Source organism: Ambystoma mexicanum, chromosome 1q (assembly GCF_040938575.1).
Source record: "Ambystoma mexicanum isolate Mex_15411 chromosome 1q, UKY_AmexF1_1, whole genome shotgun sequence".
NCBI lineage: Eukaryota > Metazoa > Chordata > Amphibia > Caudata > Ambystomatidae > Ambystoma > Ambystoma mexicanum.
The window spans coordinates 606,268,934-606,296,221 of record NC_090922.1 but is presented as its reverse complement, the minus strand read 5'-3'; the positions used below and the strand labels follow the sequence as shown (position 1 = coordinate 606,296,221).

At 46.8% G+C, this 27,288-nt stretch overlaps 1 protein-coding gene and 1 non-coding gene across 2 annotated transcripts in view; both read right to left on the bottom strand.

Moving 5' to 3' along the window:
* PAPPA2 (pappalysin 2) overlaps positions 1 to 27,288 on the bottom strand; it is a 1,097,660-nt gene that overhangs the window by 358,223 nt on the left and 712,149 nt on the right. Inside the window, exon 10 of the mRNA XM_069641146.1 lies at positions 21,471 to 21,664. Within this exon, the coding sequence (XP_069497247.1) occupies positions 21,471 to 21,664 (194 nt within the window). The remainder of the gene's footprint in view (positions 1 to 21,470; positions 21,665 to 27,288) is intronic.
* Positions 19,618 to 19,781, bottom strand: LOC138565550 (U1 spliceosomal RNA). The gene has a single exon (XR_011301392.1). It is a non-coding gene; the product is annotated as a U1 spliceosomal RNA (small nuclear RNA).

The window sequence follows — 27,288 nt, the reverse complement described above, 5'->3', positions numbered from 1 at the left end:
CATTGGCTGTGCGCCTCACGATTCCAAGGGCACTTACGATGTCCGCAACGGTCTGCCAGTGTGCCTGGCGTTGTGCAGGTGTGGTCTTGGATCCTGCAACAATGACCATCTCGTTGTCATGTCCGGACACATTCTCGACAAGTGCATTCAGTTCGTCATCCGTGAAGCTGGGCTTCCTGGACGGGCCGGACTGTGTAGCCGTGTCTGGGGCATCAGCCTGTGCCGGACGAGCACTCTTCCTCTTCCGCTTGGAAGGTGGTGGTGATCCTGAGTGTCCTGCGCCGCTCTGGACACTAGGGGCAGGAGCCCTGGTGGACTCTGTATCAGGAGTGTGGGATTGCACACTCAGCATGGGAGTTGGTGCAGGCATTGGCTCTAGTGTGATGGTGTCAGGGGGAATGTCAGCAGCATGGACTAGGACCGACACTGTCCTGGCTGGGTGTGTGAGGGCTGGGGTGGATGGAGCCGCAGCTGCCCCTGCAGCCGCTCCGCCCTGCCTCCTTGGTGCAGCAGATGACCTTGCTGCCCCAGATCCACGTGGCATGATGGCATCAACGTGCACCAGCGCACGTGTCGTAGCCCTGCTGACCTGGAAGTCAGCCATGAAGTCAGCCAGGTCTGGTGCCACAATGGGCTGGTCCAACAAGGGCTGAGCATGGATGGTGTCAGCCACATCAGCCTCAATGGGAGGGGGGGAGGGAGGGGGATTATGGGTGCCCGTGACTGGTCCTCCACACATGGGGGGACAGGCTCACCCTGCAAGTTACGACCACGTCCCCTACCGGATCCACCACGGCCACCACTTGTGGCTCTTCCACCTTTGCCACCCTTACGGAATCCTCGCCTCCCAGCCATGGCACTGATGTTAATGTACGTATGTGAGTGGATGTAGACTATTGTCCTGGGCAATTGGGGGTCAAAGGGGTTGGGTACCAGATGGTAATTGTACCCTAGTGCTCTAGCAAGGCTGAATGTAACCCCTGGGGAAAGATGACGGGTCACGCAACGCACAGGAGGCCCAAAAAAGGGAGATGACGTGCACGCAACCCCTCCTAGACCACGTGTGCAGAAAGAAAAACCTGCACTACGCTGTGGCACCCAGAAACACAAGAATGAACGTATGCGTGTCACACGCAGCCTAGAATGACCTCTGAAGGGGTAGGCTACACACGGGGCAAGCACAGATGTTAGATACGTGCGTGACTCACCGTCTGCCTGGTAAACGAGCGTGTAAAAGGAGCACGTTTGGTTGGCAACACCCCCGCCAAAAGAAGATTTGTACGCTGTCTGAGGAGACAGGACAACAGTAGAAGGGAACACTGTTTGAGGGAACAGGCCCAGGTAAACCAGTAAAAGCGAAAGAAGAGAAAAAGCTGTCAGAGGTAACAGGGAATACGAACTTGAAACGCCGTGAAGTAAATTGCGTGTGAAACGACAAGAAGTACAGAATTCACCCACTCGCTCTCCACGAAAAGCACGTACAAGGAAGTGGTGTTCTACGCGTACCTTTTATACAGGCACACACGTCCAGCGTCACTTACGCGGCGTGTACTCGCTAGGGCCATTTCCACCAATTACACGCTTTGTCACTTCTGCGTGTAGGGCCATTTCCACCAATCACATGCGATGAGACTCTGACGTGCAGTCTTTCCACGTGTGCTCTGTCATCACGTGCTGTGTGGGAAACACCCGTGCGGGTCACGTCACAGACGCGCTTACGCGCTGAGGGCCTTTGGTCCAATAGAATCGCGTATGCGTGCTGACGCGCTTACGCGCTAAGGGCCTTTCCTCGATTTTCACGCTGACGTGCAGGATTTTCACGTACCAAATCACTCCGTACCAAGCTGGCCACGCGTAAGCACACGGAAGACCACGCTCCTGCCCAGAAGGCCGAACTACTGCCCCCCAGAGCCCCGAGCACGCTCCCACCTACCATCTGCTGCTGCCTGACTGCCTGCTGCCCACGTGCACTGCCATTTGCTGCCTGCACATCAGCCAGGGGTGCTGTTGCTGTGACCACCCCTGCTGGTAACGAAGACTCCCGACTGGAATTCCATCGCTCCACAGCCCAGCCCCAAGACCCAGTTGCCCACCCACTCCTGCCTCTGGGGTTGTCATGTCGGGGCAAACACCATCTGTGACCACTGACAACCCCCGGCCAGAGAGGCAGAGGGGCACCAGCTTCAGTGCCACCGAAGTTGGTGTCCTGGTGGAGCAAGTCCTGGGGCAGTATGATACCCTCTTCGGAAGTTCCCGCGCCGACAAGGAAGGACGGACTCGGATCTGGACTGACATCGTGACTGCCATCAACGCGGAGGGGGTGGCAGTCCGGGACTTACAACATGTCAGGAAGCGCTGGGAGGACTTCAGGTCCAGGACCCTGAACAAGGCCCGGCGCCTCTTGAAGGCAGCGGATGCCAAGGTGCGCCGGAGCCACTTGTCGGAAGAACAGATGGGGGTCCTGGAACGCATATCCCCAGCGCTCCACGTCCAGAGCCTGGAGAAGCAGACCCGTCTGGAGTTGAGCGGTGAGTGTACATGCATCCTGATTGTGAGCAGTGCGTGTGGTGATTATTCGGTATTGTGCCGGTTGCACATCTGTTTGTATGGGGTCGAGTATGGGTGGGGGTGTACATGGCCGTGGGGCTGACACATGCGAGGGCTGTAATGTGTGAGACATGGATGGTGCTTGTGTGTGTAGGCTTGCATGGCAAATGCAGTTGTGCGTGCACACATGTTTGTATGTAAGTAGACATGTCCGTGATGTCACGCATGTATTTTGTATTGGGCTGCATGTATGAGCACTGTGTACATGTGCATGTGTGTGTATTTGACAAGGGTGCAACAGTGATGCAACATGGATGCATGTGACTGCGGTATGTGTAAGCCTGATTGGCAGATGTGACATGGATGCCCGTCTGAACAGTGCGACACTTGGCAGAGGTGTACACATGCATGCAAGTGTGTTGGTGTGTGTACATGTGTGGTGCACTTCCTGTGTTGCATGTGATGTCTGGGTCACCTTTGGCTGCTCATGCTGTTGTATGTGTATGGATGGTGGTGGCAGTTGTGATATGGCTGTGGTATGGCTCATGTGTGCGAGTTGCAATGACATGTGTGTTGGGGATTGTGATGACATGTCTGAGGTTTGCCAATGCCACTCATGTGCAACTGTCATGTGTGTATGTGTCCATTGTACAGTGCCCTGATGCCTGTGTTTTGTTTCTCCCTGTCTGCAGCGTCAACTGATGAAGAGGGCGGAGAAGGTGCTGTGGAGCACAGCGGCGGGGATCCGACCGCCAGCCGGAGACGCAAGGCCCGGCTCCCCTCCCGTGTTGTCATCTCGTCGGGGAGTGAGGAGTCCGGTGCCGCGTCCCAGGCCGCAGCTGCCGGGGGGAGGTCCAAGAGGCGGAGGTTGGAGTTGGACTCCTCGGCAGCAGAAGGGGCAGCTGGGACCCCACAGGGCCCAACAGGGGAAGATGGCACGGAGTCATCCAGGTTGGTGGGGGGTCTGGTGGAGGAGGAGGCCGTGCAAGCACCAGAGACGGGGTCTGGAGGTGGGGATCCCACTGGTGCTAGTGGTGCAGTCCAGGACCAGGGACAGGAGGCAGCACAGGCGGCCGCGGAGGTGCCTGTGTGCAATCCTGTCCCCGATCCTGTCCCTGCATCATCTTGCACCAGCAGGGATGCCTACGTCCAGACCCGTTTCCAGGCAGGGGATGAGCTGACGTCAACTGGCCTTCCTCTGCCTGCGGACGTGGCTATCCAGGTCCGGGTTGAGCCTGTCCTGGCTGGTGTGGCGTTGCGTCAACGGGCCATGCGAGGTGACCTGCAGTCTTTTCATGGAGAGACTGCACGTCATCTCGAATGGCTCGTTGACCACGTCAGCCTGCTGGGACAGGTCACCCAGACCGGATTCCTCCGTCTGATGGGGCTTGTTCCGACCCCCTCCTCAACTGGACCCCCTATGCGCCAGTCGTCCTCTGTGCCATCTTCCCACCCATCAGTCACCTGGGTGCCCTGTGGAGCTGCCTCTGACAGTGCGGCCAGGCTGGTGGAGGAGGCATCCCTGCCACAGTCGGGAGTCGGACGTCCAGCAGGGGTGGCCACATCAACAACTGCACCCCAGCCGGCGGAGGATGTGCAGGCAGCAGGAGGCAGTGCACGGGCAGAGGCAGAGCAGCAGCAGCAGCAACATGGTGGGAGCCATGAAGGCTCGGGGCCTTCGACATCGGAGGGGCAGGCATCGGCCGGAGGGCAGGAGGACCCAGGACAGAGAGTGTCTTCCGTGTGGCAGCGGTTGGGCCACGCCATAGGTGCGGAGCGGCGGCGGGCGGAAGAGGCGCGGCTCACAATGGTCAGGGCGGAGAACTCCATGCGGAGGGCCCTGAGGCGGGCCGAGTGCCTCGAGGCAATCCGCAGGGGGTTGGAAGAGGACACAGCGTCGTCCCTGCGGACCCTCGGGGCCATGGAACTGGACCGCCTCGAGGAGTTCGATGATGCCCTGGCCCGGAACACCACAGAGTGAGCCGCTGGACTTGCCCGCCGCCTTTGTATATAGTTCTTTAGTTTTAGGTTTCCTTTGTTTTTTCTTATGATTTGGAGTCGACGGACACTGCTCCACTTTTTGTATATAGTTGATATTTAGGTAGGTTTTTTAGGAGGTTTCCTTAGTTCAGTTGTGATGATGGACCCTTGTTATTTTTGTACATAGTTCTTTGTTGCATGGAGAGTTTTTACATTTTACTTTGGACAAAATTTTATGGATTTGATTTTCTACTTTTGTGTTTTTATGCGGACATGCAGCTTATTTTTTCACATTTACATTGTAGTTATTTTTCTTTCTTTACCATTTGTATTTTTGTCCAATACATTTTTTTTTCCATTGTTCACTGTGTGGTTTCATCTCATTGGTTTCATGCATGTCATGTTGTGTGTTTTCCCATTCAATTTGGAAATCTGTGTGTGACGCACATGGGTTCATTTGCTTCATGAACATTGGGGGTGTAACATGTGTTTTCATTTCATTGTGGGTGAATGGGTTACTTGTTAGGGCTTTTTGGCTGTGGAGGCTGACCATTACGCACATGATTGGGGATTGTGAGGACCTGGTGGGGGCTGCACATGGTGGCAGGGGGTTGGGGGTGGTGGGAGACATGAGTGGGGGCCTGGTGGAGGTTGACCCTGCACTGCTGGGGGGTGGGGGTGGTGGGAGACATGAGTGGTTGCTGCCCATGGTGGCAGGGGGGTGGGGGTGGTGGGAGACATGAGTGGGGGCCTGGTGGAGGGTGACCCTGCACTGCTGGGGGGTGGGGGTGGTGGGAGACATGAGTGGGGGCCTGGTGGAGGGTGACCCTGCACTGCTGGGGGGTGGGGGTGCAGGGGGACATGAGTGGGGGCCTGGTGGAGGGTGACCCTGCACTGCTGGAGGTGGGGGTGGTGGGAGACATGAGTGGGGGCCTGGTGGAGGGTGACCCTGCACTGCTGGGGGGTGGGGGTGGTGGGAGACATGAGTGGGGGCCTGGTGGAGGGTGCCCCTGCACTGCTGGGGGGTGGGGGTGGTGGGAGACATGAGTGGGGGCCTGGTGGGGGCTGCCCATGGTGGCAGGGGGTGGGGGTGGTGGGAGACATGAGTGGGGGCCTGGTGGAGGGTGACCCTGCACTGCTGGGGGGTGGGGGTGGTGGGAGACATGAGTGGGGGCCTGGTGGAGGGTGCCCCTGCACTGCTGGGGGGTGGGGGTGCAGGGGGACATGAGTGGGGGCCTGGTGGTGGTTGACCCTGCACTGCTGGGGGGTGGGGGTGGTGGGAGACATGAGTGGGGGCCTGGTGGGGGCTGCCCATGGTGGCAGGGGGGTGGGAGTGGTGGGAGACATGAGTGGGGGCCTGGTGGAGGGTGACCCTGCACTGCTGGGGGGTGGGGGTGGTGGGAGACATGAGTGGGGGCCTGGTGGAGGGTGCCCCTGCACTGCTGGGGGGTGGGGGTGCAGGGGGACATGAGTGGGGGCCTGGTGGTGGTTGACCCTGCACTGCTGGGGGGTGGGGGTGGTGGGAGACATCAGTGGGGGCCTGGTGGGGGCTGCCCATGGTGGCAGGGGGGTGGGGGTGGTGGGAGACATGAGTGGGGGCCTGGTGGAGGGTGCCCCTGCACTGCTGGGGGGGTGGGGGTGCAGGGGGACATGAGTGGGGGCCTGGTGGTGGTTGACCCTGCACTGCTGGGGGGTGGGGGTGGTGGGAGACATGAGTGGGGGCCTGGTGGGGGCTGCCCATGGTGGCAGGGGGGTGGGGGTGGTGGGAGACATGAGTGGGGGCCTGGTGGAGGGTGACCCTGCACTGCTGGGGGGTGGGGGTGGTGGGAGACATGAGTGGGGGCCTGGTGGAGGGTGACCCTGCACTGCTGGGGGGTGGGGGTGCAGGGGGACATGAGTGGGGGCCTGGTGGAGGGTGACCCTGCACTGCTGGGGGGTGGGGGTGGTGGGAGACATGAGTGGGGGCCTGGTGGAGGGTGACCCTGCACTGCTGGGGGGTGGGGGTGGTGGGAGACATGAGTGGGGGCCTGGTGGAGGGTGCCCCTGCACTGCTGGGGGGTGGGGGTGGTGGGAGACATGAGTGGGGGCCTGGTGGGGGCTGCCCATGGTGGCAGGGGGCTGGGGGTGGTGGGAGGCATGAGTGGGGGCCTGGTGGAGGGTGCCCCTGCACTGCTGGGGGGTGGTGGGAGACATGAGTGGGGGCCTGGTGGAGGGTGACCCTGCAGTGCTGGGGGCTGGGGGTGCAGGGGGACATGAGCAGGTGTGCAGGGTAGTCCCCTGTTTTGTGGGCTGCCTGCTGGGGCCGTGGAGGGTGTACAGGGAACACCTGTGAGGACCCACCCAGCCTAATTGCGTGTGATAATTCCCGCACACCCCTGTTATACACGTACCTGGCCAAATCGCATGTGAGAATTTCCACGCACCCCTGTAATACACGTACCCAGCCGAATCGCGTGTAGAACTTCCCGTGTACCCCTGTAATACACGTACCCAGCCAAATCGCATGTGATAATTCCCACGTACCCCTGTAATACACGTACCCTGGCCAATCGCGTGTAGAACTTCCCAAGGAACCCGTGTAATACCCGTACCAAGCCAAATCGCGTCTGATCATTACCACGCACCCCTGTAATACACGTACCAAGCCAAATCGCGTGTGATAATTCCCACGTACCCCTGTAATACACGTACCCTGGCTAATCGCGTGTATAACTTCACGCGTACCCCTGTATTACACGTGCCCTGGCTAATCGCATGTAAGACTTCCCGCGTACCCCTGTAATAGACGTTCCCTGGACAATCGCGTGTTGAACTTACCGCGTACCCCTGTAATACACGTACCCAGCCAATTTGCGTGTGATAATTCCCACGTACCCCTGTAATACACGTACCCTGGCTAATCGCGTGTATAACTTCACGCGTACCCCTGTATTACACGTGCCCTGGCTAATAGCATGTAAGACTTCCCGCGTACCCCTGTAATAGACGTTCCCTGGACAATCGCGTGTTGAACTTACCGCGTACCCCTGTAATACACGTTCCCTGGACAATCGCGTGTTGAACTTCCCGCGTACCCCTGTAATACACGTTCCCTGGACTATCGCGTGTTGAACTTCCCGCGCACCCCTGAAATACACGTACCCTGGCAGCCTGGCTAATCGCGTGTATAACTTCACGCGTACCCCTGATATGCACGTTACCCGCTTTGCGTTCCTTGTTTGGCAGCCCTGTAAACTGGTCCAGGGTTAGCGCAGCCCTTTGCGATGATTTAGCGATTTTGATGGCTTTTCCTTGCGCGAGGGCGTTCTTGGGGGCGTTACTGGCGCTGCTGCAGGGTCGCTGCGATACTCTGCGCCACGGCTGGTTTGGGAGCCTAAAATCCATGAATACGCTGTGCGCGGAAATCGGTTTTAGCGCACGTGCCTGGCGCAGACAATCGCACGCGGACACTCTGCGCCAGCCGCTTGCGACACTTTTCTGCGAAATTCTATGAATTACCCTGTTAGTCTGGTGGTGCCTAGGTTCAATCTCAAAACCGCTGGAGGAGCTAGCATTCCCGTCCAAGCGACCAAACGTTGGAACTCCATCCCCATCCCTTTCAGACAGGAACCTTCTTTCCTCTCCTTCAAAGCCAGCATAAAAAACTGGCTCTCCGCTCAACACTAAGATCTGCTTTATTGTTATGTGCTCACGGAATATGCATGATATCGGCTCATTGTATGTAAACCATTCTGCTGTTATACACTATTTCATCGGACCTCTATGTAACCAGGGTCCCACTTATTTATTGTACTCAGGCCTGACTGTACTTCTCTACCTTCTCATGTATGTATGCAGCCCAAGTTTCTCAAGCGCCCAGCTACCTCAGGGTTTGGTGCGCGATATAAATATTAAACAAATACAAAATACAAATACATGTTCATTCTGAAAAATGTGTTACTCTGCTAAGGTGAGAGATGCACATTTTGATATCTTAATGGTGGCACCGTGTGGCTCCCACCTATGCCACAGAAGTGGACATCAGGCAGAGCCCAGAAGCTGTTTCCTCCCATGTTCGCCCCATGTTTAGAATTCTTTTAATGCATTTAAAAGAATTTTTCAGCTGAGAGTAGAGAACATAACTAGATTGCAGCACATTTCCCATCAGAGAACAAGAAAATGATTTGGTGTGCTCTTCTGCTGAGACAATGCGAGCTTTGTAATGGATAGGATACACACTGGTAAACCTGCTTCTGCGCGCATAGTTCAGGGTTGCCTGCAGAAGGGAACACCATTTATTTAATGCGTGAAAATGTGCATATGTGTCTTACTTTCAATAACATTGCAAGACAAAAATTACTAGTCAGAACTCCATCTGTATTTCACAGCTTTCCTAAATTAGTGCCATCGGTAGGCCCATGCACACAGTCATTTGTCCCTGGTATCAACCATGTACTTATGCCCTCAAAAGACAGCAAGGGAAGTAGAGTAGGTTTGGGCTTGAAAAGGTCACATGAACACACCAGTTGCTCTGAGCAAGGGATATTGTGAACTGCATCAGCCCTCTTTTTTCACACAATCTAATGTGGAGGTTGGGCTATTTCAGAGCAATCCTACATATCCTCATGTATACAAGGAAGTGGCATCTCATTCCTAAATGTCCATCTTACTGTCAGGTTTCCTATGTTTTGTATTGTATTTTGTAATCAATTCCTAAGTAATCCTCCTAAGTACCCTTTCAATCCTTAACTTTCATTATAACAGAGGGAGAGTATCCCAGTTCAACATGGTGGTAAAGAAGCAGGGGTTTGATTGGTCATTAGTAAACAGTAAGGTGATTGGAGAACAATGAGACAAGGGAGCATCAGCAGGATTCTAAACTGCCTTTCATTGTCACACCTGAAGCAGGACGGTCCTGTTTCTTATTTAGTCTAGGTTTTGGCCCAGTATAAGTTTTCCAGAAGATAAAATATCTTGGATATGAGTCAGCTTTCGAGTTTAACCTTCGTGGGACAAGACAAGCGGTCATTTTGGTGAGAGCGCTGCGCTCTAGAACTTTAGGAAAAAAGACTATTTGCAATTCATATATTTTCAAGTAGTTTCAAGAAGAAGTTGAACCAGAAGGTTAATGAACAAGTTCTAAAAATATAGTTTAGGTATTTAGCTAGGTTTAGGAATCAAATTCTTCAGAGACTGTTGTTATGTAAAGATTCTGCAGATTGGAAGTTAATGTGATTCCTTTATGATTTTCTGAAGCGCTTTACATTTGCTTGCCATTTCGTTCTGTTTAATATTGCAGTTTTGATATTAATGCACATGTATTATTAGGAAGAGGTGTCTTCATGAAACACTTCTTTCATTGTACGTGTAGGAGAGCCACTGTTCTTATTTCCTTGTGCGTGTGAACTGCAAGGAAGAAGTGATTAATATATTCATATCTAGTTTAGCAATGTAATTCAGGACATGATGGGCCTCATTACACGGATGGCGGTAAGGGTTTACCGGTACAGGTATTTTACCGGTACCGGTAAATCCTTACCGCCTTACTACGAGGTCCCTTTGCGGGTTGGGGAATTTAATGCCTGCTTTTTGCAGGCATTAAAAACCAACCCGCAAAGGGACCAGGGAGCTAAATACGGCACCGCAATTTGCGGTACCGTAATTAGCGCCTTCCCCATTCCCATAGAGCCCTATGGGGCAAAAATGGGAAGGGCAATGGTGGAAGGGGGAATTACCGCCCCGCCAACCTTGGAATAGGGCGGTAATTCCCCTTTCCACCAAGGCGGTGCCGGTATTTTACTGGCATGAACCATGGCGCTAATGGCGCCATGGTTCACCGCCATCCGTGTAATGAGGCCCGATGTTCTTTAAATATGAACAACACTATGAGCATAGTATTTTGAATTCTATGTAATTTTGAAACTATTCTTTGAAAGAAAAGACATTTAAACATTTTCACTAAAGTAAAGAAAAGGTTCATTTGAAAAGAAGATTTAATCTAAGGATGTATCTATCAATTCAAACCAGCAATTTTAGAACTCTTTGGAAAAAGAGACTTTTTAAATGGTTCTCACAGGAATACAGTCACAGTTTACTTTTCTCTAAGGAAGAAAAGGACATAAGTCATTTTGGGAGTGAACTATTAGGTGTCTGACAGTTTGAACTTGCAATCTGCTTTCCTAGCTTCCATGATTTAAGTTGAATATACATGTGGAACTATTTATTTCTGGAAGAATTCAACTCATAAAGCATCTTCTACCAGTTAACTCAAAAAGACAATTAATTTAAAGAATTTGCAACAATTATTGTTTATGAGTAAAATAGGTTTTTTCGTTGATTCTAAAAGTTTAAGAACTATCAAGGAAACTTCTTAAATACAAGCCTTTCAGATCTCAGGAAGGCTAAACAGGTATAAATCTTTTCTAGGGGAACTAGGTGGGAGAGAGATATTTTGAGAGAAAGTAACTCTATAATTTTCTCGTCCTCTGCAGGTGCTCAGCTGTTTCAAGAGAGAGAGAGCGACCTGTGTTCTATTTTTATTTTCTCCCACTTCCCCTTTTCCCTCTGGGGTGTGGAGACTTCTGCTGTGACCTTCAGTAGTTGACTGAACATCTTTGGGGGACCTGTGGGGCCAGCAGCTTCCGTGGAGAAAAGAATCAGGACCTGACCGAATGAAAGGCCTAGTTATTTCCACCTGAGCTGCTGAACCCATTAGGTGATCATGGCAGAAATAGAGAATTTGATTAAGGAACTTAGAGATGAGTTAGGTAAAGGATACTTGTTCTTAATGGTTACCTTACTTAAGAAGCGATAATCAATACAAGTTTGTAATTTACCATCTTTTTTTAGGGACAAAAAGTAAGGGAGAAGCGGCTGGAGATTGAGAGTGTCTAATGAAACCCTTAGCTAGATTTTCCTCCAAATATTCCTTTAAATATTCATTCTTCTTCTCAGTTAGTGAATAGATTTGACTATTAGGCAACAATGCACCATCCTTCAAATCTATCCTACAATCGTAGGATCTATGTGGAGGCAACTCCCCAGCCTCAATCTCATCAAAAATATCTCCAAAATGTGAATAACAATCAGGCAATGTTCCCATAGCTGCTCCAATTGAATGACTTATTCCACTACTACAGGCCAAAAATTGTGTGCCTAATCTGTTCTCTCCTTCAACTATTACTTTAATCTTTAAAATTAAAACAATGCTCTTTATAAAACTCTGAACTAAACTTCACTACTATTCTTCCCCAATCAATTACAGGATTGTGTGAAGTCAACCAGGGCATTCCTAGGATTATCTTTAACTGTGGGGTATCTATTAATTCAAAAGAAATGTGTTCCCCATGATCATTCCCTATTATGAAATGTAAAGGAACAGTTTCATATGTAATTGGACCAGATGTCAAATAAGAACCATCCACTGCCTTGACTTGTTCGCTAACAACTTTTCGCATAAAAGGGATTTGTAAAGACTCTGCTAGTTTCTTATCAATAACATTTCCAGTTGCCCCAGAGTCAATCATGGCTGGACCTGTCCCCTTCAAAATCCCTTCATAATTCAAGGATATATTGATGGTAATATGTGGAACAGCAGCCTGAAGAGTGATAGCAGCAACCTGTGTTCTGGCTCCAAATGTCTGGAGTCTTTTTGGGGTATGAGGGCAATTACTCAGAAAATGTCCACTCCTTCCACAATATAGACATAAATTATTCGACCTACGCCTCTCCTTCTCTTCTTTAGTCAACGGACCTCTCTTTCTTCCTCCAGATTCTACAACCTTGTTCCTTTTCTCTTTACTCGTTGGTTCTTTAGACTTTTCACCCCGATGAACAAACCGGACCTCACCCAAACCTTTCTTCCGCTCACAATGTCTTTCATTAAACCGAAAATCTACTTGCATGACTAAATCTATTAGAGCTTCACAAGTTGAGGGTCTATCAACTATATTAGCCAGAGCATCTTTTAAATCATCTCGAAGACCTCGATAAAAAAGTGTTGCCCTTTTATCCTCAGGCCAACTACATTCCATAACCAAAGACTTAAATTGTGTGATGTAACTAGTTAAATCTCTACTTCCCTGTCTTATTATATTGTCACAGCAGAAGTCTCCACACCCCAGAGGGAAAAGGGGAAGTGGGAGAAAATAAAAACAGAACACAGGTTGCTCTCTCTCTCTCTCGAAACAGCTGAGCACCTGCAGAGGGTAAGAAAATTATAGTTACTTTCTCTCAAAATATCTCTCTCCCACCTAGTTCCCCTAGAAAAGATGTATACCTGTTTAGCCTTCCTGAGATCTGAAAGGCTTGTATTTAAAAAGTTTCCTTGATAGTTCTTAAACTTTTAGAATCAATGAAAAAACTTATTTTACTCATAAACAATAATTGTTGCAAATTCTTTAAATTAATTGTCTTTTTGAGTTAACTGGTAGTAGATGCTTTATGAGTTGAATTCTTCCAAAATAAATAGTTCCACATGTATATTCACCTTAAATCATGGAAGCTAGGAAAACAGATTGCAAGTTCAAACTGTCCGACACCTAATAGTTCACTTCCAAAATGACTCATGTCCTTTTCTTCCTTAGAGAAGAGTAAACTGTGACTGTATTCCTGTGAGAACCATTTAAAAAGTCTCTTTTTCAAAAGAGTTCTAAAATTGCAGATTTGAATTGATAGATAAATCTTTAGATTAAATCTTCTTTTCAAATGAACCTTTTCTTTACTTTAGTGAAAATGTTTAAATGTCTTTTCTTTTCAAAGAATAGTTTCAAAATTACATAGAATTCAAAATACTATGCTCATAGTGTTGTTCATATTTAAAGAACATCATGTTCCTGAATTACATTGCTAAATTAGACTTGAATGTTTTAAACACTTCTTCCTTGCAGTTAACACGCACAAGGAAATAAGAACAGTGGCTCTCCTACACGTACAATGAAAGAAGTGTTTGATCAAGACACCTCTTCCTAATAATACATGCGCATTAATATCAAAACTGCAATATTAAACAGAACGAAATGGCAAGCAAATGTAAAGTGCTTCAGAAAATCATAAAGAAACCACATTAACTTCCAATCTGCAGAATCTTTACATAACAACAGTCTCTGAAGAATTTGATTCCTAAACCTAGCTAAATAACTAAACTATATTTTTAGAACTTGTTCATTAACCTTCTAGTTCAACTTCTTCTTGAAACTACTTGAAAATATATGAATTGCAATTAGTCTTTTTTCCTAAAGTTCTAGAGCGCAGCGCTCCCACCAAAATGACCGCTTGTCTTGTCCCACGAAGGTTAAACTCGAAAGCTGACTCATATCCAAAATATTTTATCTTCTGGAAAACTTATACTGGGCCAAAACTTAGACTAAATAAGAAACAGGGCCTTCTTGCTTCAGGTGTGACAATGAAAGGCAGTTTAGAATCCTGCTGATGCTCCCTTGTCTCATTGTTCTCCAATCACCTTACTGTTTACTAATGACCAATCAAACCCCTGCTTCCTTACCACCATGTTGAACTGGGATACTCTCCCTCTGTTATAATGAAACTTAAGGATTAAAATGGTACTTAGGAGGATTACTTAGGAATTGATTACAAAATACAGTACAAAACATAGGAAACTCAAACCTGACAGTACCCCCTTCTTAAGCCCTGTCCACAGGGCTAGGCTTATTTGGAAACTTGCGATGGAATTTCATGACAAAATCAGGGGCATGAACATGCTCTGCTACCTCCCAAGATCTTTCTTCTGGGACAAATCCTTTCCAATCAATCAGATATTGTAATCTCCCTCTACTCATTCTTGAATCCAAAATGGCCTTAATTTCGAATTCTTCAGAATCATCTTCTGTCACAATCATTTGAAGGGCAGGATTTAATCTTGTCCCTTTTATCACTGGTTTCAGTAAACTAACATGAAACTTGGGATGAACCTTCAGTCTGCGGGTAAATTCAATCTAACTGACACTGGATTAATGATTTTTTCAACCTTAAAGGGACCAACAAATCGAGGAATAAATTTACTTCTTCCCTTTAATCTCAGATTTTTAGTAGATAACCAGACCAGATCTCCAATTTTATACTTGGGACAAGGATTTCTCTTTTTATCTGCAAATTTCTTATAATTTTTCTGACTTAACTGTAACAATCTTTTTCCAAACCCTCTCGCATAGTTTGTAATCTCTCCTCCATAGCCGGACGTAATGACTCTTCCTTCACCAAATCACGCAAGAAACGTGGATGAAAACCTCTACTGCAAAAGAAAGGAGACATCGACGTTGAATCTTTACTGGAGTTATTATAAGCAAATTCTGCCATCCAAAGAAGATATATCCAACTTTCATTTTCATTCCAGAAACATCTTAAAAAATACTTCTCCAATTCCTGATTGATTCGTTCAACTTGACCATTGGATTCGGGATGGTACCCTGAAGTTAAATGAATTTCTATGCCTAATTGTTTACAGAAAGCATTCCAAAATTTAGACACAAATTGTGGTCCTCGATCACAAACCACTTGACCAGGCAATCCATGCAATCAAACTATTTCTTGAAGAAATATCTGAGCCAAAACCGAAGCAGTAGCCTGACCCTTAACAGGAATAAAATGTGCTTCTTTAGTCAAACAATCAACTACAACCAAAATTACAGAACAACCATGATCGATTGGTAAATCAACAATAAAGTTCACTGATACAGTATGCCATGGATGAGGAGGAATATTCAGTGGATTCAATAAGCTGGCTGACTTACCGCATGAAGATTTTGCCTTTTCACAAACCTCACAAGTTTTAACAAAATTTAATGTATCGACCCTCATGGTCTTCCACCAAAAATGTCTTTGTACAAGGTCTAGTGTCTTACGAAAACCTGGATGTCCTGCAAGTTCTTGATCATGACATTTGTGCAAGATTCTTTCTTGCAATTCTTCATTGGGTAAATATAACCTGTCTCCAACATAAGCTAAGCCTTCATGGATTGATATAGTCGAATCTTGACCTGCCCAATTCTCCATATCTTGCTCATTTAGGACGTCTTGAATTTCTTGTTTTAATTCTCTACTGGTAGAAAAACTTGCCGAAAAAAAATGATCTTCAGGAATTAAAGACCTTGGAACAATTTGCATCTCTTGTTCACTACCTTGAAATTGTCTCGACAAGACATCTGCTTTTCTATTCAATTTCCCTGGTCTAAAGGTTACAATAAAATCAAAATCTGCAAAAAACAATGACCAGCGCAACTGTCTAGGAGTTAAAGTTCTTGCTGACTTCAAAAATAAAAGATTTCGATGATCCGTTAGAACGGTGACAGTATGTCTTACTCCCATCAGATAATGGGCCTCATTACGACCCAGGCGGTAAGTTACCGCCTGGGCCGTGACTTTACCACCATGGCGTAAACTACGTTTACGCCATGGTGGTTGGTGGATTTACCGCCCCATTCCATCCTTGGCGGGGCGGTAAATCCCCATTTTCCCATTTTCCCTTCCCCATTCCCATTTTGCCCCATAGGGCATAATGGGAGTGGGGAAGGCGTTAATTACGCCACCGTAAATTACGGTGGCGTAATTAACTCCATGGTCCCTTAGCGCCATGGATTTTAACACCTGCTAAAAGCAGGTGTTAAAACCTCCATGGCGCTAAGGGACCTCGTACTCAGGCGGTAAGGGTCGGCGCTGTTTACGCCGCCGTAAACCCCTTACCGCCTGAGTTGTAATGAGGCCCAATGTCTCCATTCCATAAAAGCCGCCTTTATGGCTAGCAATTCCCGATCCATAATTGTATAATTACATTCTGCTTCAGAAATTTTTTGGGAGAAATAGGCCACCGGGTGCAATTGTCCAGTGTGCTCATGTCGCTGTGAAAGAATAGTTCCCATGGCTTGATTTGAAGCATCAGCTTCTACGAAGAATGCTTTTGATGGATCCGATGCATCAGAATTGGACCAGAGATAAATTTGTTTTTCAAAACCTGAAAAGCTTCTTCAGCTAACTTACTCCAACTGAATTTCATCCCCTTCTTCAACAACTTGATAATTGGTGGAATTATCTGAGAGAAACCCTCTATAAATCTCCTGTAAAAATTGGCGAATCAAAGAAAACTTTGTACTTCCTTTACACGAGTTGGAGTTGGCCAAGCTTTCACTGCTTGTACTTTTTTGTCATCCATTTCCAAACCTGAAGGAGAGACTACAAACCCGAGAAATTCAACTATCTTTGTATGAAATTGACTTTTCTCTAGTTTTGCAAAAATATGATTTTCTCTCAACTTATTTACAACCAATCTCACATGCTTCTGATGCTGTTCCTCATACGAGGAAAAAAATCAAAATATCATCTATATACACAACTACAAAGACATCCAAGAACTCTCTAAGAATATCACCAATAAAGAAATGAAAAGCTGCTGGTTCATTACATAATCCAAAGGGCATTATCTGATACTCATACAACCCGAAACGTGTCTTGAAAGCTGTTTTTCATTCATCTCCTTGTCTGACTCTGACTAGATGATAGGCCCCTCTGAGATCTTATTTACATAATAAGACCTGTGTGGCCAGCAGCTTCCGTGGAGAAAAGAATCAGGACCTGACACTTTTCTTTCAGTGGCAGCCCAAAGTTCTAGTGAGCAGTCTCATCTTTTTGGAGGGACGCTTACCAATTGTGCTGGCGGGTTCCCCAAAGTCGAGGCCTATTTCTACGTGGTGAGCCCCAGGAGTCCATACTGTTAACCATGTTGTTTAGCATCTACATGGAGCCATTAGGATTTTTAGTTGAGGGGCCAGGCATCTCTATTCCCTAGTGGGAGGTTCTGTGTAATAATGTCCTCACAAAAATGTCACCTAACAAAAAAGTAGCTGTTTTTTGTGGAGACTTTATTACTTTGAACATGCGGGGGACATCCCCAGTTTTTTTATTTTTGTTTAAATGGGAGCAGGGACCATCCCCGCAACCCGTCCCCATACATAATGTCACCATATATAATTTTGCCAATGGCTTTTACCGGCGATATTATGTATGGGGACATTATTTATGGGGACATTAATACCTCATACCTAGTGGGCTTCTGTCACTTGACAGTTTCTAAGGGCATCATTGTTACTCGATATCCGACACCTGAGGACTGCCTCTGTGTCTTATGGACTGAATGTCAGAACATTTTCTAAATCCTCTGAAAACAGAATTTGTCTTAGTTCATCCACCACCCGTTTCATCTTCAAATATTCCAAATTGGCTTTCTTTGTCATCTTCTTCGGATGTATCAATAGGACTTGTTTCTTCTCATTGATTTTTAGTATTTACTTTAGACTCCTCTTTAAATGTTCTACCCCCATGTCTCTAAACTAACTCAACCTTTTTTTTTCACCTCTCTCTTCTGACTATATACCAGATTTGGAGTGTCAGACAGTAGTTCAGACACTGGGCATCTGCAGGAGACTGGAAGGCTGAAATGCTGAGCACTACAGTCTGCTCTCTTCTTCCTTGATCTCATTTCACATGCTGCATCGCGATTTACATGGGTTCATATAAATTTGATCCATAACCGATGTTTTATTTTAGATCCACTGGGTACCTATGCAGTTCCACAATCGGTTTTAATTAGGTTACATAGCTATCAAGGCCCTTGTCTTGAGCAGTCCGTCCTATTTCGCTGAGAATATGATAGTGGATGGCAACCACAGAGCCATGTTCATCAAAGACATTAGAGGACTGGCTATTAAAATGCGTTATCATGACACATGATGTAGTCAGGCACTCTCCTGCAGCTCTATAGCTGTGGAACTAATTTCCTGTTGCTCTTCAGCTATGTTCTGCCTTGTTGGGGCTCTGAAAAATGTCAACAATGTACCACATGTGGGCCAAATGTGTTTCCTTTCCGGTCTGTCCGCTATGTATGTAAACTGTGCAATTTCTTTTTTGCCTTTCTATAGTTTGTTTTATGTGAATTGTATTTCTATTATCCCTTTTCCAACTTTGTTATAGGTTGTTGGCTGTTAGAAGAGTTGAATAGGTGTACAGTGCCCTGCTGACTATGGGTATATAAGGGTCTTTGAACAGTAAATATTTACTTTGACTGTGAGGTCAGCAGGAAAAGGAAGTCAAGCTAAAAATACAATGAAAGGAATTCTCCTTTAATATTAACATGCCCGCACGATCTTGGTCTTCAAAATGCATCAATACCTGTTTGCTCTAACGTTTTTCCTTTTTTTATGTAGTGACACCTTTAATTTCATGCAAAAGTTGACCTTAAAAGAAGTCATGACTTACCAGACACAAAGGAACCTAGATTAGTCAATTTTAATTTTATAAAATAATATATGTTTTTGTTTATTTAACTATTTCAACTTCAAAGAGCTCCTAGATCTTCAATTCTCTTTTGCCGGAATCATTTTTAATCTTAATTCTTGATTTATTTGAGGAAAAATTCGCTTATTCCAAGACATCACTGATGGAGTCTCAGGGTGCACCCAAAATCACTGTATGCCTTTGATAACTTCTAAATCCTAGAACTAAAACCAAATGGTGTTAACTCTATTCGAAGAGGAATCCCTCCTCCAAGAAATCAATTAATCTCCACAAAAAATCCCAACTTTTTACTTTTCCTGAATTTTTAAATGTGTTTGTCAAATTACTAAAATACTGCACCAATTGTACATGTAATACGTGGTTATTATTAGAGTTTATGACATTTTAAGCACGTTTTGTTATAGGTCATGAATCAAGTTTTATTTTTTCATTTTTGATCTGTACTTATTTTTTATGTAAAATAGATTATATGATAATGATGAACAGCTGCAAATGGGAATTCATTCCTTTTGTGATACTGTTTAAATAGTGCCCAAGGGGGACGTGTTTCATATAATGTGATGCAAATTGTACATTTTAAAGAATATTTATTCAGCAACGCTGGTCAAATCTATTAGCCGCATAGTGAAGTAGCTCATCAAACTGGCCCACATTGGCCAAAAAAGTGCCCCACTTTCACCCAAAACACTGTCCCACCCAAGCATTTTGCGTTTTTGGTTTAGCCATGGGCCTATAGGCCAGTCTGAGTCTGGCTCTGTGTGCAACCAACCTACTTACTCTTTTGCACACTACTATTTTTCACCAATAAATTATGTGAAAGTGTGAACGCAGTCCCACGCTACCAGAAATATTGCGGTCGAGTATCCCGTATTTAGGGGTGTTGCAAAGGTCCAGAAATCCGACGTGCAATGGATGAGCGTCACCCTGGGAGATCAGCCTTTCTAATCACAGATTCTCCCCCGCCAGGTAAGTATAAATTGCATGCGTAAGGGCAGGGGCTGGGCCTGTTCTGGAAGCCCCGCTAAGCAAGGGTGAGAAGGCAGGCCCTGACCCAGACCAAGCCCTCCCAGAAGCACTCAGAGTCTGCAGAGCTGCCTGTCACACGTGTCACACGTGTAGGGGAAGCTTTGGCAGGTTGTAGCACAGTTTCTTTCTCCCGTCAGGTCAGGCTCTGCCCGAGATTTGCATACATTCGGGCCTGGCCACCAGCCAGCAGGCCCAATCGGAAAGCAGTAGGGCTCGAGCAGGCCTGTTCCAGTCTGCCCACTGGTCTGTCGTGCCCAGACGGGCCCATGGCCCCTTCCGAGCCAACAGGTCACCCCACTAAACAAGAGCGTCTCAGGCAGGGGATGCCCCCCAGTCGGACAAGGCAACGCCATGAAGGCAAGGCCCGATAGTGCCCGAATGACAGTCTGAGCCTGCACCCAGGGTCGGACTAGGGCATAAAATGGTCTCGGGCGCCAATGAAAAAGTGGCCCACAGTTGCAAATTGGAATTCTTTCCTTTTGTGACGCTGTTTGAATAGTAGCCAAGGGGGAGGTTTTTGATAAAATGTGATGCAAATTGTACATTTTAAAGAATATTTATTCAACAAAACTGGTCAAAACTATTAGCCGCATAGTGAAGTAACTCATCAAACTGGCCACATTGGCCGAAAAAGTGCCCCACTTTGACTCAAAAAACTGCCCCACACAAGCATTTTGCATTTTTGGTTCGGCCATGGATCTATTGCCCTAAAGGCCAGTCCGAGCCTGGTGAACATTTAATGTCATTGATTTTAAGTATAACAAGTCTTAACCGGCTCTTATATATGAACAATAAATACAATGATTGTTATTAACACCAAACTAAACTACTGCTGCCTGTTCATCCAATTCCATTTGGTGTTCCAGGGATGAAAATGGGCAAATTATGTTTCAAAAGACTCCTGAGTCTTTTCCATCTCACTGTGACGTATTTCTGCTCTGGTCATGGCAATTTGCTGGTATCAACACTTCTTAACTACCTAAATAACATCTCTAAAGAGGATTTGTATCAGGAATAAAAACACACCAATGTACTTTCTGTAAGAAATCGCATGCTAGCATTGCTGTGGCTAGCTCAACAATACCCCCTAAGTGTTCATTCAATCATTGGCCTATTCCATTATCTAAATACCTTGATGTGCCATAGCTTTCACACTGTTTTTTTGCATAATGAATGTCCCTGTTATTCATGGTTTCCATACGCCTCGTCAGGGCAGGCCATTAGCCCCCTGTGCCTTAGTCTTTCAAGATCCCCCCGAGCTGGCGTGTTGGGTGAAGGCACGGCAGGTGCCCTATTGAAATTAAATGTGCCCCGCTCTTGTGCTGGCTCTGGGCTTTCCAGCGCGGAAGAGGGGTTCATTTAATAACAATAGGGTGCTGATGCTTTCTCATCGGCACGTCGGCCTTGAGCCTCATAATATATTTATTTAAGAAGTGGAATTTGCGGCGTAAACAACCGTTTGATGCTTCAATGATGGAAGTTATTTCTGTAAAGCTTATTAGATGTCGAAAGGTGGCTAAAATAGAGTAATTAGAAATTATTTTTAGGTGCTACTCATTACTCGCCTCACCCATGGATGTTTCCCTGTAGCCCTGGAAACAAGGCTCAGCATGACCTGTAAAAAGCCATAACCTTACCTTTGCGATTGGCTCCCCAGTTACCACAGAAACGGGACATTTACTGGGGTCCTCGAGTGAAGAGTAGGCCTGGGCTGCCCACTGGTCGACGTATCCCTTTGGGGTATAGAACCCGCAGTCCGTGACACTGGTCTGCTTCTCGAATGACTCGCACACCCCGTCTCCATCGTGGATGTAACACAGGCTGGGCGCCCCTGCAGAAGTGGGCAAGAAACAAGAACGAAGGACTGTGTAACATTAGAATATATCAAAGACAACTTTTTCCAGTAGTTCCACTGTGACTCAATGTTCCAAATCTCAGCCCAAAAGCGTCAGTCTCACTTTACAATGAATAACGAGGCTTTCACTCAGCTGCCATGGATCGCATCAAGCTGTCCTCCACCAACTCTGGCTAATGCAACCCTTCATCAGATGATGCAAGTAACCCATACCTTCCACCAAGTAATCATAATGATGTGTTATTTATATAGTGCTTACACCTAAGTGCTGTACAGAGAACATATTTACATTTATTTATTTAATTAATTTATTTGGATTTGTATAGCGCACATCTGCCCAGGGGCATCGTGGTGCTGAAAGCATTCTTACTTGTTACAGGCAAACATGGTATAGATATAGATACAGTGCTGAACATATATGCATGTTTATATACAGTTGTGCTTATTTACATACAGTTGTGAAAAAACTGTTAGGAAGGTGGGGTGGAGTTAGTTAAACAGCGTTGTTTTGAGTAGTCTGCGGAAGACATGGTAAGAGTTTTCATACATCATACATCATCGGCATCCCAATCAACGTTGGTAGTCATTTATCAACCTCGGAATGATCAAAGGCTGAGTTGGCTTTGCTGGGATTCGAACCTGCGACCTGCAAATCACACATAGATGGCAGCAGCGAGCGCTCAACCTGCCGAACAATCCTACTGGCCAAGTAACCCATACCTTACAGCTCTCTCCCAAGCTTGATGAATCTCACAGGCCACCGGCATCTCCGCCCCCATGATTCCACGCTCCGACACCTCTTCCACTCCCTCTTTAGTGCTGTTCCTATCCTGCACCTTGCAATGTGTCAACATTGTGACAGCTCTCACTGTGTCATTGACTTACTTCGCATCCAGCATGGCAGCCGCAGTCATTCGGTTCACGTGGTGGCCTGATGCTTCATGGGCACCAATGCAGGGTTGGGTGTTGGGACCAGCTTGGTGGAGGGGGGCTGGCATTCTGTCGCCTCGGCACCATCTTGCCGTTCTTCTATGTTATGATAATGGGGTGTATACTGTACTCCACTGCCACGTGCATGGTCTCCAGTTTCGCTGGTTCTCGTGGCGGACGGGCTAGCTTTGCTATACGGGGCTTTAGCAGCGTTCCGCCGTGCCTGCTGATTGCTGTGTGGTACCCTTAATGAGGCTTGGTCTTGGAAGGTGACTTGGGAGTTCAGCCCATTCCAAGAGGTCTAGAAGGTTGTCATTATGGTCCTGTAGATGCCAGTTAAGGAATCATTTACCTGAAGACAGGTGGGCATTGCTTCAATGCCCTCTGCCTTTCACGTGGTATGGTAGAGTGTTTATGAAGCAAGTCCTCCTCAACCCGAGGGGTGCTCCGGGCTCATATGTTGGGAATTCCCACCTATGATCCTGGTGGGGGTAGCCCCCAGCCTGGTACTTTCCGCCTGAGGGGTTGCATCCCTATGAGTGATTGCCTCGTCTGAAAGATTGGAAACCTTTGTGGATACCCCTTTTAATGCCGCATGTGGTAGGACACTACGCAGGCTTAAGGAATTCCTTGCTGCTTGTGCGGGTCAATTTGGGTAAAAGGCCCATCAATGTGTGTCTGATTGGATGGTTATCGGATGGAGATTTTACAGGACCTAGTTTGGCACGGTAACGTGGGAGTCCTTTCCTATCCTGCACAGTAACATTGTAATCCAAGTAAGTAGAAGGAACTTATTATGCATCGTATTAAAGAACAATTAAGGGGCAAGAATGGTGTGTCTTCCTACTTTCTGACTGAGTTCATTTTACAGATTAGTTACCTTCAGAATAAAAGGAAAGGTGAGCGGTAGAGCATGTTTCGGGGCGCCCATGGTGCTTCTGAGGGTTCCTATTAAATGTAGTTGCCTCAGTCCTGACCTCGTCCAGTTCTGCTTGTTCGGTGAAGCGGATGCAGCTGGATTCAGTATGGCGCTCTCTGCGAGTTTTCAGAAAAAGTGGCAGAGGTTACTTAGATTATGTCTGCAATGTTGCCAAATTTGCCACCCGATTAATCCTTCTTTGATCATCCCAATCAGGCATTGGGAAATAAAGTCACGCACCCACGTGATGAATGAGGGCCTGGCTAATCAAGCGAAACAAACAGATGCAGGCAGTGCTGGCTCTTTGTGGATGTTAATGGAGGTGTTGTCGCGCGCCAGTGTTATCTTGAGGCTGCCGTTTTGAGGTATTCAGAAACTGGAAGCAGTGGCCGCTCCGTCCTTAATGTGAGGGGGTGCTGCCCCCTGCCTTCGATGGAGAGATGTGCACGCATTGTACATCTCTTGCTGTTCTACTGGTTTGCACTTTGGCTCATAGTCAAAAGCAGTATCACATTTGTGGGTAGCACAGTCCACCCAGGTGGTATGTTTGCCCTGGGGGCTCTGCTGCCTGCCTCTACACAGGGCACCGTTCCCCTGCTACGTTTTTTTTCCTTTTTCAAAGGGGAGCCCTTTGGATTGCACTCAGTAAAATATGAAGCCTTGATAATGAGAGCCGACGGGGCATAGGAAGTCATTCCCCGCCCCCTCTCTTTATTAAGCTAATTGCATATGTGCTGACTGACAGGAGAGGTACCCTACTGTCAGTCCGCATGCTCTGTCGAGAGGGCAGGCGGGCCATCCGGTCATGTTCCTGTGCGGTGGTGTGATGACTGTACGAGCAAGTAAGTGAAGTGTTAAATTCATGTTCATTTGTTTTTATGTTGTATGCGTGCATTCAAGGGGGGAGGTGCGTGCATTCAAGGGGGGAGGTCTGAGTGCGCGCTGGTATGAATGTTTCCACGTGTGTGTGTTTGTGTGCGAGTTTTTATGTATGTGTGTTCATAAATGCTGTATTCATTTTTCAGGTGCATGATAGCATGTATTGCGCAAGTGAATGAGAGCGTATGTTTTATGTATGTATGTGTGAATGAGTTGTGTGTCATATGAGCGAGTGGGTCAAAGGGAGCGCAGAGCGGGTCTCAAACTTTAGGGGTTGGGAAGGTACATGTGGCATTGCAGTTTTGAATGGGTATGAAGGGTAAAGCATGCATGTTAAGTGTTATTACGTAGCTACCCTGTCCGATATTGGTATAACCAGTCACTATATACTTTCTTACTGTGGCATGGTATTTTTTTTACTGGGGATCAAATGTAAATCAAACATGAAAAGTGTTACTAGGTTGTAGACTGACTTATGTTGTTACAGCCAGTCTGGACATACTTTCTAACTGTGGCATGGCATTTCTATACTTGGCCTGAAGGGTAAAGCAAACATGAATGTTGTTACATGTCAAGACTGGCCAACACATGTTTTCTAACTGTGGAATGGCATTTATTACTAGGCATCAAGAGTAAAGAAAACATGATAAGTGTTGTTACATGCCTAGTTTGGTGCAAGCAGTCTAGGTATATTTTCTTACTGTGGTGTGGCATTTCTTACTGGCAAAGTCAACAGAAGAATGTTCCTATATGGTAACACTGTGAAATATTGGTGCAGCCTGCCGGGACATATATGGGCACAGTCAGCATGAACATTTATTTATGGTAGCATAGATTGTGGGCAAAGTCATCATGAAAATGTTCCTGTGAAATGCTTGTTATTTGCACCCATTGGATCTGTTCATTTGCTACCATACTAGACCTATTTCATCTTTTTGGCTTGTTCCCCACTTTTTTTTTTTTTACAGCAAGTGTGCTGTAAAATGTGCCATTGTAACCCACTGTTTGAAAAACAATTCTATGGGGGAGATCCCACATCCTAATACCCTGATTGTCTGGCTCTGGATCCTTTGCTACCGCATACTCGAGGCAAACAATTACACCCCTCCAATTAAAACTGTCATCAGACGCAACAGGGTGGAAGTGGTCTCTGCCAATAATAAGACAGTCTTCTGGGAAAGCTAAAGGCCAAATAGGACGATCATTTGCTCAACTGGGTAACTATAAGGCAATATTACCCTTTGATTTGAATACTTCCTCAATGTTCCGCAAGGTTTGGAGGAATTCATTTTTACAGAGGAAATGCACATATTGAGTACTCATTGTGAGGAGTGCTTTTGGTTAAGACGGGGTATTGATAAGCTGAAAAGGAAGACCTGTAGAGCAACTGGGCAATGCCAATGTTTTTGTTACCTAGCTCAGTAGCATATGTTTTGTGATGTTTTCCAGAAACCTACGTGTCATGTTCGTCCTGTAGACGGGCAGCATCATTGTGCAATCATCTGGTCACCTTGATCTGTGGTGACATTTGGTTGAATATACTTTGTCGAAAAAAAGAAGGAGAAACTGGAGGTTTAACTACAGGTGCATGTACATAATGGGGTTATTTATTTGAACAAAGTCACTGGAAGGGTCTTTACTATTTATTGATCAATAAGACATTAGATTTGCACCCCTGTGTGGACTATTAGAGTGACATCTTGGAGAACAGTCAAGGTGTTATGAGCTTCACTAAGTTAGATCTGCAAAGCGCTTATCTGCATAAGATCTGGCGATGAGTTGAAAAACCACCATTTGGACCCCATTAAAACCTTACAAGTATTGCCTGATGCCCTTTCGGCGGTATACATTCCCACAGGTTCAGGGATGCCATAGTCCTTGTCATTTTAATTCAGTTAATAATAGTCCATTTAGAGGCATTTTGATATATAAGTTTGTCATAAGATCAGCAACACTGAATCATATATCAGAGGTTTTGGGGCGATTGTGTGGCTGCAAGCTAAACCGAGATATTGGATTTGAGAAAGAGCATGTAGAATATTTGGGGTTTATTGGTTCCCATACTGGATTGACACTGAATCGGAAGAAGGTGTCAGCCATCACAGGGTTGACAGCCTTTTCTTCTATAAAGTGAGTGAAGGGTGAAGCCCACAGTGGTGTAAAGGTTGCGGCTGTTTTCTGCTGTGCGGCTGGTGAAACTGGTGAAACTAACAAAGTGAAACTGAACTTTTACTCATCCTGCCTTCTCTGGGGAGGTGAAGTACTGCTCCAACTTGCGTCAGACTGCCGGCTGAAGCCATCAGCGATTGAAGCGAGTGGGTCCTTGCAGCAAGCTTCCTGACCTGTCACGTGACAAGCATCACGTGACCTATCCAAGCCACGCCTTCTGGAACCTCTTCAAAAGCAGAACAGCGCGACCCTTGAGGCGTGAAGCCCGCGGTGGTGTAAAGGGCGCAGCTGTTTTCTGCTGTGCGGCTCGTAGCGGGAAGAGGAAAAGGCCAACATCACAGAGGGTGGAGCTTAATTTCGCAAGCTGCCAGTACCCGGGGAGTTTAGACACTTGAACCTACGGTGTGCAGCAGAGATGCGTCTACGAGGGGAAACAGACAACGGTCTGGAGCACCAAAGTCCCCTGAAACCTGCCCCCTCATCTTTACGGGAGGTAAGACAACAACTGTGAAAACCTCAAACACTCTGACATGAATATCTTGTTGCATGACATATCTTCGAATTCAATAATGGAATCTTCAGACCCCCACAGTTTTGTGACTGTGTGTCCCCCCTACCTCTGTCCGTGGGTCCCACGCTATTCGAGCCTGGGGGAGACCTTGGGGAGTGAGCCGGTCCTTAGGTACTGTGACTCGTCAGCCCA